At 35.3% G+C, this 13,365-nt stretch overlaps 1 protein-coding gene and 1 pseudogene across 1 annotated transcript; both read right to left on the minus strand.

Moving 5' to 3' along the window:
* Positions 1–1,352: 1,352 nt before the first annotated feature.
* On the minus strand, positions 1,353–9,236 carry LOC110919626 (annotated as a pseudogene).
* Positions 9,237–9,404: 168 nt separating this feature from the next.
* On the minus strand, positions 9,405–12,331 carry LOC110915334 (derlin-2.2). The gene is made up of 6 exons (XM_022160015.2): positions 12,078–12,331; positions 11,255–11,354; positions 10,935–11,149; positions 10,750–10,833; positions 9,946–9,999; positions 9,405–9,824 (listed from the first exon to the last, which is right to left on the minus strand). The coding sequence occupies exons 1-6, from the start codon at positions 12,174–12,176 to the stop codon at positions 9,645–9,647; spliced, it is 732 nt and encodes a 243-aa protein (XP_022015707.1). The 5' UTR covers positions 12,177–12,331; the 3' UTR covers positions 9,405–9,644.
* Positions 12,332–13,365: the final 1,034 nt, after the last annotated feature.

A 13,365-nucleotide genomic window follows, 5' to 3' on the forward strand; every position in this document is an offset into this window, starting at 1 on the left:
GACAAAACTGGGGTTGAGGACAAAGCTCCTTTGAGCCGGTCAAAAGCGTCATGTGCCTCCTCTCCCCATCGGAATGCATATTTTTTTAACAAGTCGGTAACTGGTTTAAAAATTATCCCAAAGAACCCGATGAAACACATGTAATACCCGACTAATCCTAACCACCCCTTCACCGAATATAATATGGCCCAAATACTCGACCACATGTCCCTCGAACACACATTTTGATTCTTTAGCAAACAACTTGTTTTCCTTCATAACAAGAAATTCATAATGGTTCGAAACGTTGTTTTATAAATGTCTTCGGGTGCCATACGAACTTGATGATACCCGGGTTTAAAAAATGTGGCCACACCCAGCTCATCTAACAATTCTTCAATTAATGGAATTGGAAAGTCATCTTTAATTGTTGCCTCGTTGAGCCTGCGATAATCCCTGCACATCCGCCATTCCCCATCTTTTTTCTTAACCAACACAACTGGGGCCCGATTATACACCAAAGCTGAAAACTTCAGTGATTTATAAGTGATCTCTAACTCTTAAACACTTTTCATTAAAAATAAGTTCACAAAATAGCAAGAGAAAATGTGTTGAAAAGTAAAATATATTTACTCTTCTAGGTTATTACAGAAGTAGTTATAAATAGAATCAATTAACCCAACATCAAGTAGGAGAACTCCATAATCAAAATTCATGCCTTAATTTCATAATAAAACATGAGAGTTTAGGGTCATATACCATTGTGTTATGGATGAAAATCTGCCCATATATCTATAGTTGGGTCTAGAACATATAAGTTCTTGATTGCCCTCTTCTTTTGTGCTAGGATTGATTCCGTTCTAAATGTTTCAGGTTTCGGATTTGTCTGTTGGGTTGGGGTATATCATGTGTATTGATTACCATGTCCTTATTATTTGCATATCTCTCAAATTAGATCGATGGCTTGATAAATATGAGACTGTGAGTTCAAAACTTGAAGTCTTGAACTAAAGCTATATTAAAGTGTGATGAGTGTAGTGTGTCTTCCAACTTTATATATGGCACCAATCCTCATGAGTGAATATCATCGATCATGATGACACAAGGTAAATAGAAAAACTAATTAACTGTAACTTTAATGAAGAAATTTGACAATATAGAAAAATGTTTGATCGAGGTAAATAAAAAAACTTAACTATAACTTTAAAACCAAAGTTATCCACGAACACACCAACCAATAATCAAGTGCAATTAATACATGCATTGTTATTTCCCACAAAATATTGCAACAAGCTTAGGTTTCTGATTGTGCAATCCCCAAACCAAATGACTTATGTTTCCATGTCCATGTATTATACAAAAAAATTTGATGCCTAACGAATTGGCTGATACTATGCCGAAACTCTCTTGGGTGGCAGCTTCCTTAGAATGAACAACACCAGAGCCGAAGGGAGGATCTCCGCTACGACCACAGAAAAAATTCAAAGTCAAATGGGAAACCTATATATATTATGAAAAGATCAAGTTAAGAACAGGATGACCAAGAACATCTAATGACACCTCTGAATCAAAAGCTGATAAAACTGTTAGACAAGTATAATTAATATATATACATATAAGCTAGATTAATCGTATAATTATGTTACATATTAGATTAAACTGTATGTTAGGTTAGTATGTATTATTCATTATTTTATTTGGGGCGGTTATCTCATGTATGCCTCGAACATATATACTCGGATGTATTCTATTATGTTTTCTATCAATTCATTTATGAACAAACAAGATCTGCAGAACCCTCATTCTATATCGCTTACTGCAAGGAATTCCAACATAGTGGTATCAGAGCCATAACGATCCGAACATCATTCAAATCAAATCAATCGTGTTCAGGAAGGAATAGACAAAGATGAATCAATCGCAGGGAATTCAAACCCAAATTCCCAAACTTACAGGGCAAAATTACTATCACTGGCACATTCAAATGAAAGTGTTACTTGAATCACAAGAATTATGGAGCATCGTCGAAGATGGATATCAAGAGTTGGGAAACAATCCAACAAATGAAGCAAATACTGCATACCGAGAATCGTTAAAAAGGGACAAACGTGCTCTACACATAATATTTCAATCAGTGAACGATACTGTATTCGAGAGGATTGCCATGACGAATTCATCAAAGGAGGCCTGGAATATATTACACAAATCGTACAAGGGAGAAAATCGGGTGAAAACTGTAAGACTTCAAACCCTTAGATGTGAATTTGATGCGTTAAAAATGAAAGATGGGGAATCTGTTGAAGATTATTTCAATAGAATAACCCTAATAGTAAACCAATTAAGAATGAACGAAGAGAAAATTAGTGAACAACGTATTGTAGAAAAAATTCTACGTAGTATGACTCGAAACTTTGAGTCGGTTGTGATCACTATAGAGGAAACAAAGAATCTAGAGGATGTTTCCACCGAAGAGTTAATGGGAATTCTGCAATCCCATGAATTACGAATGAAAAGATACGAAGATCCACCAATCGAACATGCGTTCCAAGTTCAGAACGCCAATCAAGACAGATTTAGACAAAACCGGAACGGTGGAATGGGAAGAGGACGCGGTAGAACTAGGGATCGTTATCTGAGTTCTATTAGATGTTACAATTGTCAAAAACTTGGCCACACCGCCAAGTTTTGCAAACAGAAAGATGAAAATGTAACAGACAATATGTTGATTCATCAAGATGGTGAACCGGAGGAAAAGGAAACGGATGATTCTATGTTTATGATTCTGAATATGGAAGAAACAGATGACAATGATCATTGGTATTTAGACAGTGGTTGCAGCAACCACATGACAGGAAATCGGAACTTGTTCACATCATTGGATGAGTCAATAAGAAAAGAGGTAAGAACCGGTGATGACAAAAAGTTAGAAGTTTTAGGCAGTGGGGAGATCAAAATCGCTATACAAGGACAAAACAAAAAGATAAAAGACGTGTTCTATGTCAAAGGCTTAAGGCACAATCTGTTAAGCGTCGGTCAACTTATAAAAAGGGGTTATATGATTACGTTTCAAGGAAACAGATGCATTATAAAGGATGTTAGAAATGGAACATTGGGTGTAATAAAAATGACACACAACAAGATGTTTCCTCTTCATCCTGAAAGGGATTTAACACTAGCATTAACCATGACCACCAAGGAAACCTCCGTCCTATGGCATAAGAGGTATGGACATGTAAATCTTGATACACTAGCAGATATGGGAAACAAAGATATAGTGCATGGATTACCAAAGATTTCAAGAGACACAAGCATATGTGAGGGGTGTGTATCGGGCAAACAAGCAAGGAAAGTTTTTCCAAATAAAACAAAGTGGCAGGCAACAAAACCACTCCAACTTATTCATTCTGATATATGTGGTCCGATGAGAACGGAGTCCATTGGCGGATGCAGGTACTTCATTACCTTCATTGACGATTATTCTAGGAAAACTTGGGTGTATTTTCTTAAACTCAAGTCCGAGGCATTAAATTACTTCAAGGTATTTAAAGCATTATCCGAAAATCAATCCGATCACACGGTTAAAACGTTAAGAACAGATCGCGGAGGGGAATATTGTGGAAAATCATTTCAAGATTACTTGAAAGAAAATGGAATTCATCATCAACTTACAAACAGTTACTCACCTCAACAAAACGGGGTAGCGGAAAGGAAGAATAGGACATTAATGGAGTTAAGTAGAAGTATGTTGAGCATGAAAAAATTACCAAACAAGTTCTGGGCAGAAGCAATAGCATGCACTACATACATACTAAATCGTACGGTTACAAAGACTAGACCAAATGTAACTCCATTCGAAGCATGGAATGGAAGAAAACCAAATGTGGAACACTTAAAAGTTTTCGGTAGCGTAGCCTATGTCCACATACCTAAACAGAAATGGAATAAATTGGATGATAAAACGGAAAAGATGATATTCGTCGGGTATAGTGATAATAGCAAAGGATATAAGTTATTTAATCCTTTGACTAACAAGATCACTATAAGTAGAGATGTGATTTTTGACGAAAGTAAAAGGTGGGTCGTCAATAATGAATTAAATGAAACTCCACACATGATATTAGAAGATGGTGCAGTATCGACGGATCAAAGCATAGAGGACCGGAATCCTACCGATATTCAACAAGAACTGAACCCTATTCAACAAGAAAACATACCGGATAACATGGAGGTAAACTCAAGTCCAACGGAATCTGAACATATGCAACAGAATAATGATGACAGCGAGCTAAACACCACATCAAGTCAAAGTCAACAGAATGAGGAAGCCTCCTCATCCTCAGATTCTGAAAATGAAACAATACGTACAAGAAGTGTTAATAGTGTTTATAGAAACACAAGGGCGCTGACTAATGAAGAAGTATTACAGAAATATAATGAGAATCAAGTGATAAATTTTGTGCTCTATGCTAGCATGGATCCTACCACCTATGAAGAAGCTAGTAAGGATGGGAAATGGATTGATGCAATGAACAAAGAAATGGAGTCAATCTACAAGAATGAAACATGGGATCTAGTTGATCCCCCAAAGAATCAAAAACCAATAGGGGTCAAGTGGATTTACAAGACAAAGTATGATGAGAAAGGAAATGTAGATAAATACAAAGCAAGATTGGTGGTAAAGGGGTATAAACAAAAGTTCGGAATAGATTACCAAGAAGTGTTTGCTCCAGTAATTAGGTTCGAAACAGTTCGCTTAGTATTGGCACTCGCGGCTCAAAATGACTGGCATTTACACCAAATGGATGTAAAAACCGCATTCTTAAATGGAAAACTGAAAGAACAAGTCTTTATAGATCAACCGCAAGGATATATCAAATCTGGAGAAGAAACCAAGGTATGTCATCTAAAACGAGCCCTGTATGGTTTAAAACAGGCACCAAGAGCCTGGTACAGCAGAATAGATACATACTTCATATATCACAACTTCAGGAAGTGTACATATGAACATACACTGTACATTAAAAGCACGAAAGACGGAAAATTGGTAATATGCTTGTATGTGGATGATCTAATCATAGCCAGTAACTCTATGAAGTTAATTTCTGAGTTTAAAGATGAAATGAAAAAGGAGTTTGAGATGACAGACATGGGAAAACTGCATTACTTTCTCGGCATGGAAGTTTCCTATGAAGATGGGAATATAATCTTATCACAAAAGAAATACATGAGAAATTTACTCGAAAAATACAGAATGAATCATTGTATCACGGTATCAACACCGATGGAATATGGGATAAAGTTATCAAAGGATGATCCAGAAGAGTTCAAAGATGAAAGCATGTATAGAAGTCTAGTAGGAAGTCTAATGTATTTGACAAATACTAGACCAGATATAATGTTCGCTGTAAGTAAGGTGAGCAGGTTCATGGAATCTCCCAAACGAAGCCATTGGGAGGCAGCTAAACGCATACTCAAGTATGTTAAAGGAACTCTTGATCAAGGAATTACATACTCTAAGGGTGGAAAACAGAAACTTGTAGGCTTTAGTGATAGTGACTATGCAGGAAATGTGGATGACAGTAAGAGTACTTCAGGATACATCTTTCATCTGGGATCGGGACCTATATCATGGCAATCAAAGAAACAAAAGGTAGTTGCTCTCTCTTCAACAGAGGCAGAATACATGGCTCTTACCTTGGCTGGATGTCAAGCAATATGGTTAAAAGGGATCTTAGATGAGTTACAAGGGAAGGACAATTATTCAATACCTATTTACTGTGATAATAAGTCCACTATATGTCTAGCCAAAGATCCGGTATATCATGGCAAGAGCAAGCATATTCGGGTCAAATATCACTTCATAAGAGACCTAATCCGAAGAGAAGATGTAACAATTCTGTTCTGCCCAACTAAGGATCAATTAGCTGATATCATGACTAAAGCATTGCAGCCAAAGGACTTCCTACGGTTAAAGACTCTACTACGAATGATGCTCATATGATCTAGCTTACGGGAGGGTGTTAGACAAGTATAATTAATATATATACATATAAGCTAGATTAATCGTATAATTATGTTACATATTAGATTAAACTGTATGTTAGGTTAGTATGTATTATTCATTATTTTATTTGGGGCGGTTATCTCATGTATGCCTCGAACATATATACTCGGATGTATTCTATTATGTTTTCTATCAATTCATTTATGAACAAACAAGATCTGCAGAACCCTCATTCTATATCGCTTACTGCAAGGAATTCCAACAAAAACATCCTGCGGTTACCAGTATTAAGTTTAATAATGCTTCTGAATTGCTAGAGGTGGCGTGACCAATTCCGTTGATGCATTCGAGTTTTGTTTTGATCTCCAATGGGTGAAACAGGAAAAAATTTAAAAGAAAAGATGTCAAACGGGTTGAACCAAAAGTAATTAATTTATGATTCACAAATCCTCGTAAATCATTTTTGTTAAAAAAAAACTTGATTACTATTGAAATAATATAATTATATTTGACACTAGCTATTAATACAAATTCATAATATCATTAAAATTGTTTTGGGTCATCCCACCCAACTTTTCTCAACAAACTATAGGTGCCATAGATATATATGGATTGATTGAGTTGGTTTTATCTCTAATGCTTCAAACAAATAAACATCTTTTGAAATAACAGCTTAAAAGGGAAAGGTCAAACGGATTGAAAGTTAACAAAATTTAGTTTTTAATCTTTTTTTGAACGGTGGAATTCTTTGGTTTATAGAATAGGGCCAATATATGCTGTAAAAACCCAAAAAGAGAGTACATCGATGAACGAACGACAAACACCTAATGCACATTACAAATTCTCTTAAATCATTTTCGTTGAAGAAACTATATTATTATTATTATTATTGAAATGTGTAATAATTATAATTATATTGGGTTATTAGATTTTATCACCCCCAACTTAACACTTAGTGTGTTCTGTCACCACGTCGTTAACTGATCACTAACTTTTGATCCTGTTACTATACATTTGGGGTGTCTTAAGATCCCTATGACACCCCCAAAAGTATAGTAACGGGGTCTAAAGTTAGTGATTAGTTAACGATGTGGTGACAGAGGCCAATAGCCAATAGTTTGGGGTGATAAAATCCAATAACCCAATTATATTTGACACATTAATGTACTATAAAAAATCTATTTTTTATAAAGTGTCTCGGGTATCTGTCTCAACCAACACCAAAAGGTTACTTGTTACCCAAACCCGCCTGGCCCGTCCATATTTCCAACACTAACTTGTGATGTTATAGGCGAGGAAGTATGCAGAAACTCACCACAAAGTATCTTATAACAAAACAAGTAGAACATGTTGTGGCCACAGATCCAACCTGCAAAAGGAGCACAACTCATAATGAAGTTGAAATTTAGATAAAAAAAAACATACATAAAGGAGAAATCCTTCATATAACGAATAAACTGGTATAAACAAGCACGGAAGCACCAGCCTCATGAAGTTTCCTCTTTTTCCCTTTGGATTCTCCAGGGAAACGTCGCAACATGAAAAATAGTCTAAAGGCGTTATTTGGGCTACAAGTCATATTAATCAGAAAATCAGTTATAAAACATGACCAAAACCTGCAATAAATAGTTTTCCCACAAAATGAACCGCGCTGCTGTCATATACCCAGCGGTATATCCAGATACAAGCCTATAATAAACACGTATGTTAGATATAAATAATCTACTATAAACCATATAATACCTCAAAAGATCTTTCCATGGGTGGCAAAATAGACACGTTGAGTAAGAGGTCAAAACAGTTCCAGTCAGGTCGGGTTGGGTTGGCAAGAAACACATTTTGTTAAAAAAAATTAACTGTTAAAAAAATTATAATTTTTAAAATAGAATAATACCAAAATCAAATTATTTCAATCATCTAGATTTTATGAATATAGTAATCTAGGAGGCTTTATGCTTTGAAAACATATGTTTCATTCACATTTGACCCATTTCCATTTGAGCTATTTTTATCCTGTTTGACCCGTTTAAGTATTATAACATATTAGAGTTAACCGAGTAATAAGTAAATGGGTCAAAATTGTCACCTCAAATAAATAAACATGAATGTGTATACGTAGCTAACCTGAACGACATAAACTCCCACATTAACCGACGTGTAGGTAGTCTTGAGTTTATCTGTTGGCAAACTTCTAGCCTGGCTATATGTATGACGAGGAGAGTATACGTCGAAAAGAATAGTAGTCCTGGAACTTTTAGAAGCACCCAGATGCAAACCTAACAACAAAAAATTGTTATTGTTTGGGATTCGCTTTTCGAAACATTCTTTTGTGACTTGCAGTTGCAATAATCAGTTACGACTTGTTTATTTTTATCTGCTTCAGAAAAATTCTATCAAAAACTGAACCATATCACTTGTTATATATATATATGTGGATCATCTAGTTGTAGCCGGTAGAAAAGAGAACCTCAGGGTAAGTAAGTCTGATGAGCGTGACTCCGGTGATTAATCTCTTATGTTCACTAAAAGCTCAAATCGAGCCGACTTTATCATACTTAGTTTGAGTCACGGGCCTAAACGGACCATTAATTTACATAAAATATTATTTTCAACAAGACAATCAATGTAGACATCCCTCTAGTTTATTTAAGAAAACATAAGATGGGGTGGCAACAATCACTTTCTCCTCAAATTAGAGTACTGCTCTGACGTCGTTTTGGTTATGTCGTTGTTGTTCTAAACCCAAAGTGTGGGTAAGATTAATTAAAAGACATCACGTAACACGAATGTCCGTTTTATATATTATCTTTCCTAAATAATTTAATCCAGGGGTCCAAAACCCATATCCTTAATAAAACATAAGAGTGAATTACAAAGTTTGTCTTTTATCTTTATACCAAATTTCAAGCGACGTCCTTTGTCTTTAGCTTTGTTTTGTACCTAATGTTAAAAAATTCTGCACGTTATGTCATTTGGCCCTAATAAGGGGGTGTTTGGCTTAGCTTTTTGAAACTTATTGGCTTTTTCAAGCCAATAAGTGAAAATAACGTTTAGACAAGTGAAAACCCCAGTTATTTAATTAAAGGCAATTCAAGAAAGTGCATAATTACTAAAGTGACGGGGTTTCAAGTTTTACGATGTGAACAAATAAATGAATTTTATGAGTAGATTTTTCGAGGGTTTTGTTAGCCGTTAAAGCTAAAGCGTTAAAACTAAAGTTATTATCACTCACAACTTTACTAAAAAACGACATCATGTGCACATTTAAGTTAACATTAAACAACTTAACACGAAATTTATAGGTTTGGTTTAGTCTAGGGCTAAACCCGAGTGTTTGGGTAAAACAAAAATAGCCCCAACCTCCTGATCAAAAGTTATTATCACTCGCAACTTTACTAAAAAAACACCGGCAAACAAAATAAAAACGCTAAATGAACACCACAACTGCACCATTATTTTTGGATAAACCAAAAAGTTGTTAAATCTTTGCACATGGATGAAAGTTATATAAAATTGTAAACCTATACTAGTTGTTAGCAACCCCTTCACTTACATAAACATCCTACATAACTGACATCTTAAACCATACCACAATATGTGCACATTTAAGCTTCATGACCATAAACATGCATATTACTATTTAGTCCTCCATAGCAACTCATCATCGTCTCATTTCATCTATGGCTGGAGCTGCAAATCTCACTTCTGCAGCACGTGCCACTACGACAGGTTCATCAGCAAAAAGTGACTTGATAAATGACGGTGTTTTTAGAGGGCGCCTACCCGTCATTCTTGGATACACATCTTCAAGAAAATAGTAAACATGACCCGCCACCATTCCCTGTCACATCACATGCTTTTTAATACATATAGAATATATACAGGGGCTCCTTCAATACAAGCAGTTTTAAGTAGAAAATTGCGAGAACCGCATAGTGATTTTTTATAAAACTCGGACTTACAAGTAGATCGGCCCAAGCACTTGCACCAACAAGAACAGAGAAGCCCAACAAAACCTGTAGTGAAAACAAGACATTAAGAACATGAAGTAAGTGATAAAGGGAATTTAGAGAAGTAACAGATTAAGGAGATTTAGAGGTGCCTGTTTCATAGTTGTTAACGGCGAATAGCGACAAGGTACCTATATGCTACATAGCGAATATCGATGAATAGCGGGCACTATTTATAAATAGCGATACACTTGAAAAAAGTTTTAAATTTTTTTTATATGTATATTATATCAAAACCCCCTTGTATATATGCTATTTTATAGCTATATTTAATCGCTATTTATATTTAAAAAAATTAATAAAAAATAAAACTGAAATCCCACCATTTATGGCTACATACCCTGTAGCAACCTTCGACCTATACACTACGCTGTTCGCTATAGCGACCATAGTGACCGCTATTGACAACTATGCTGTTTGGACCCATTTAGTTATAAAATGGCCTGTTTGGGTTAACTTGGATCACAATAGCGTCAGATAAAAGATTACAGTGAAGAATGAAATATGTCAAACGGGTCAAAATCTGGCGCAAGTGTACTTTGATGCATGCAAACGCTTAAATCGCTTTGTTAAAAAAAACTTGGATGAATATTGTACCAATATAATTTTCTGTGATCATTTATCACGTTACTGTAATAAAATAAAAATAATAGGAAAAGATGTTTCAAGTTTACCAAACTGATCCACACTAAAAAACACTCATTTTTGACCCGTTGACTCGTTAGTTATAGGTATGAATTGGTGACGTGAACTAACCCATGGAAGATAAGCTGCGGTAAAGGTAAAGAGACCCAAGAAGCTCATATGAATATATGGATTTCGCTTGCTCCAAACATAAACCTGAAAAATATAAAAGATCAAATCAAAACATTACAATTTAGATATATTGATATTGCCATTGAAAATACAAAATCTTAGACAAATACAACACAATTACTTACCATCATAAACGTCAACGAATTGCTAAGAAAGATGATTTTGGCAAAAGATTCTGAGACATAAGGTATCATCCCTCCAACAAGTACAATACTTGTCAAAACAGTTGCACCGAATAAAAGCATGTAAAAGAAATCTGCGGTTCTTCCCCTGAACGAATTTTCTTCTAGAAGCTTGCAGTATCGAGCCAGAAAGAACATGTGAAAAAGGAAATCCAAATCTGCAACCCAAAATTCTGATTATTCTTGTAACAATGTCATTTTGGCCGTTTTACCAATCAAATTCTTTAATAACCAGAATTTACCAAACACTTATAAAGTCTTACCCATCTTGCGGAAATAGAGAAAATTAGTAATAAGCCGCCAGATTTGGTATTGCTTAACAACAAGCCTCGGGTTCAGATACAAGTTGTAGGGCGAAATTATCTGCCAAAACACACAAAATAACCAAGTTCAACAGCTATTACAGTAACATAATATGTATCAAATTCAAACTACTTTACTGGTCCTTCAAACAAACTCAATAAAACTGAAAAAAACATACACAATAAATCAAACTAACAAAGCATATTAAACAAATAAAACCTATAAAAAAAACCCTATAGATAATACTGAATTGTCTGAAGCTTCAAAACTAAATAAAAAAACCAATAGAAAACAAATCCGATGAATTTCAAAATTCACGATGAGAAATATCATACCAAATACCGGTACCGTAATGATTCCATACTGGTGCCAAAGGAACATATACGGTATGACATTCAGTTTTGAATTTAGCTCAATATCAGTATCAGTACCATGCGGTACGGTCCTGGTTCAGGACTTTTAGCAGCACCGTACCATACCGAAACTGACCGAACCAAACATACACAGTACGGTATGGTACTTTTAAAAACACCGTACCACACTGGTACCGACCGAACATATACGTTACGCTATTCAGTTTTGGTTTTAGCTAAATTTCGGTTCAGGAATTTTATCATATCATCAATCTCCACCAAAAAATGCACAAACAACGAACAATCAAAATAATAAAAATCTGGCATACGTATATGCCCTAACACATCCTATCACAAAATCAATTGCATAATAAAGATATAAAACCTAACAATCATATAATCTAAACCGTACGATCGAGCAATCAATTACCTCAAGAGAGCATCCAACGGTGGTAAGAACAGCAGCCGTAAGATACGAACGAGTAATCACAGGCATCTGTTTGTACCATTCTTCCACAACTTGTGCCATTTTTCTGCAATCAGAAAACCCTAACCCTAATTTTGAAACAACAACGATCGGAATAACAAACAGCTCGAATAACTTCAGTTTTGTGCGATCGGAAATGTGAGAACAGGAAGAACCTGAAGAAGAATCTAGAGAGAGAAAATAATATGTGAATGTTAGATATAGAGAGAAGGAGATATGTACAAGTGGAGATGCATAATGTACAAGTGTTTGATGGATGTGATTGTTGATTTGTGTACGTAAGCATGGGTATAACACCGACTGGATGACATGGACCAATAAGAGCGCGCGTGTTTGCCAAGTTGGCTTAATGTGTGGTGGATATAAGTTTGTTGTGTTGTGGTTTAATCCTTGGAGTTTAATTTTGTGTTAAATTTTATCCTTGTTTTTTCAGTGTAGTAGTTTTTTAACTATGAAGGTTAGGGATGAGCTCGGTAGTATACCCCTGTTGAAAGTATCGATCATAAAAATCGTTAAAAATGGGCCTTGGTATCGGTACCAAAAGTGTTCAGCACGGTACGGTATCAAAGGTAAAAAGTGAATAAAATATTGTATCGTATTGTATAGAACCGAAAGTATCGATTCTAAAAAACGCCAAAAATAGGTACCGAAATTCGATTGGTACCATACGGTTCAGTACCAATATTTTTAGATACCCACTACCCAATATCGATTGTTCATCCCAAATCAATTCGACTAACTATTGTCGTGTTCGTATAGAAAATATGGTGATTTTACTTGTATATATTTGTATGAATCATAAAAGTTTTGACCACCTTTAAAAAAACTGAATATGAGATAAATAAGATGGTTGGAAATTGTAAATAACATATTTGTGATATCTTATATCATTCAGGCAAGGCAAACTTTTGTGGTCAGCGTCTTGCTGGAAGGTAAAACATGATGGAATAAAAGTCAAGATAAGATGTTGAACTGGTAAGGTTTTTATACAAATTATATATATCTATGGATTCCATTAAATCTAACTACTTTTGAAATCCATCTCCACCGTCGAATCATGCTGAGATTAAATCTTAGCCCTTTAAACTCAAAAAAAACTGCCCTCATGACGGTTCATGACAGTTTCCAAAGCTGGTGGTTTTGCTCCATATTATTCTGCCCATGTTGTCGACTTCTATGGTGGTTGAGATATAGTTCTCTCCCACCATCAGCCCTCCATCCAATTTGACAA

Source organism: Helianthus annuus, chromosome 16, assembly GCF_002127325.2.
Source record: "Helianthus annuus cultivar XRQ/B chromosome 16, HanXRQr2.0-SUNRISE, whole genome shotgun sequence".
Classification (NCBI taxonomy): Eukaryota; Viridiplantae; Streptophyta; class Magnoliopsida; order Asterales; family Asteraceae; genus Helianthus; species Helianthus annuus.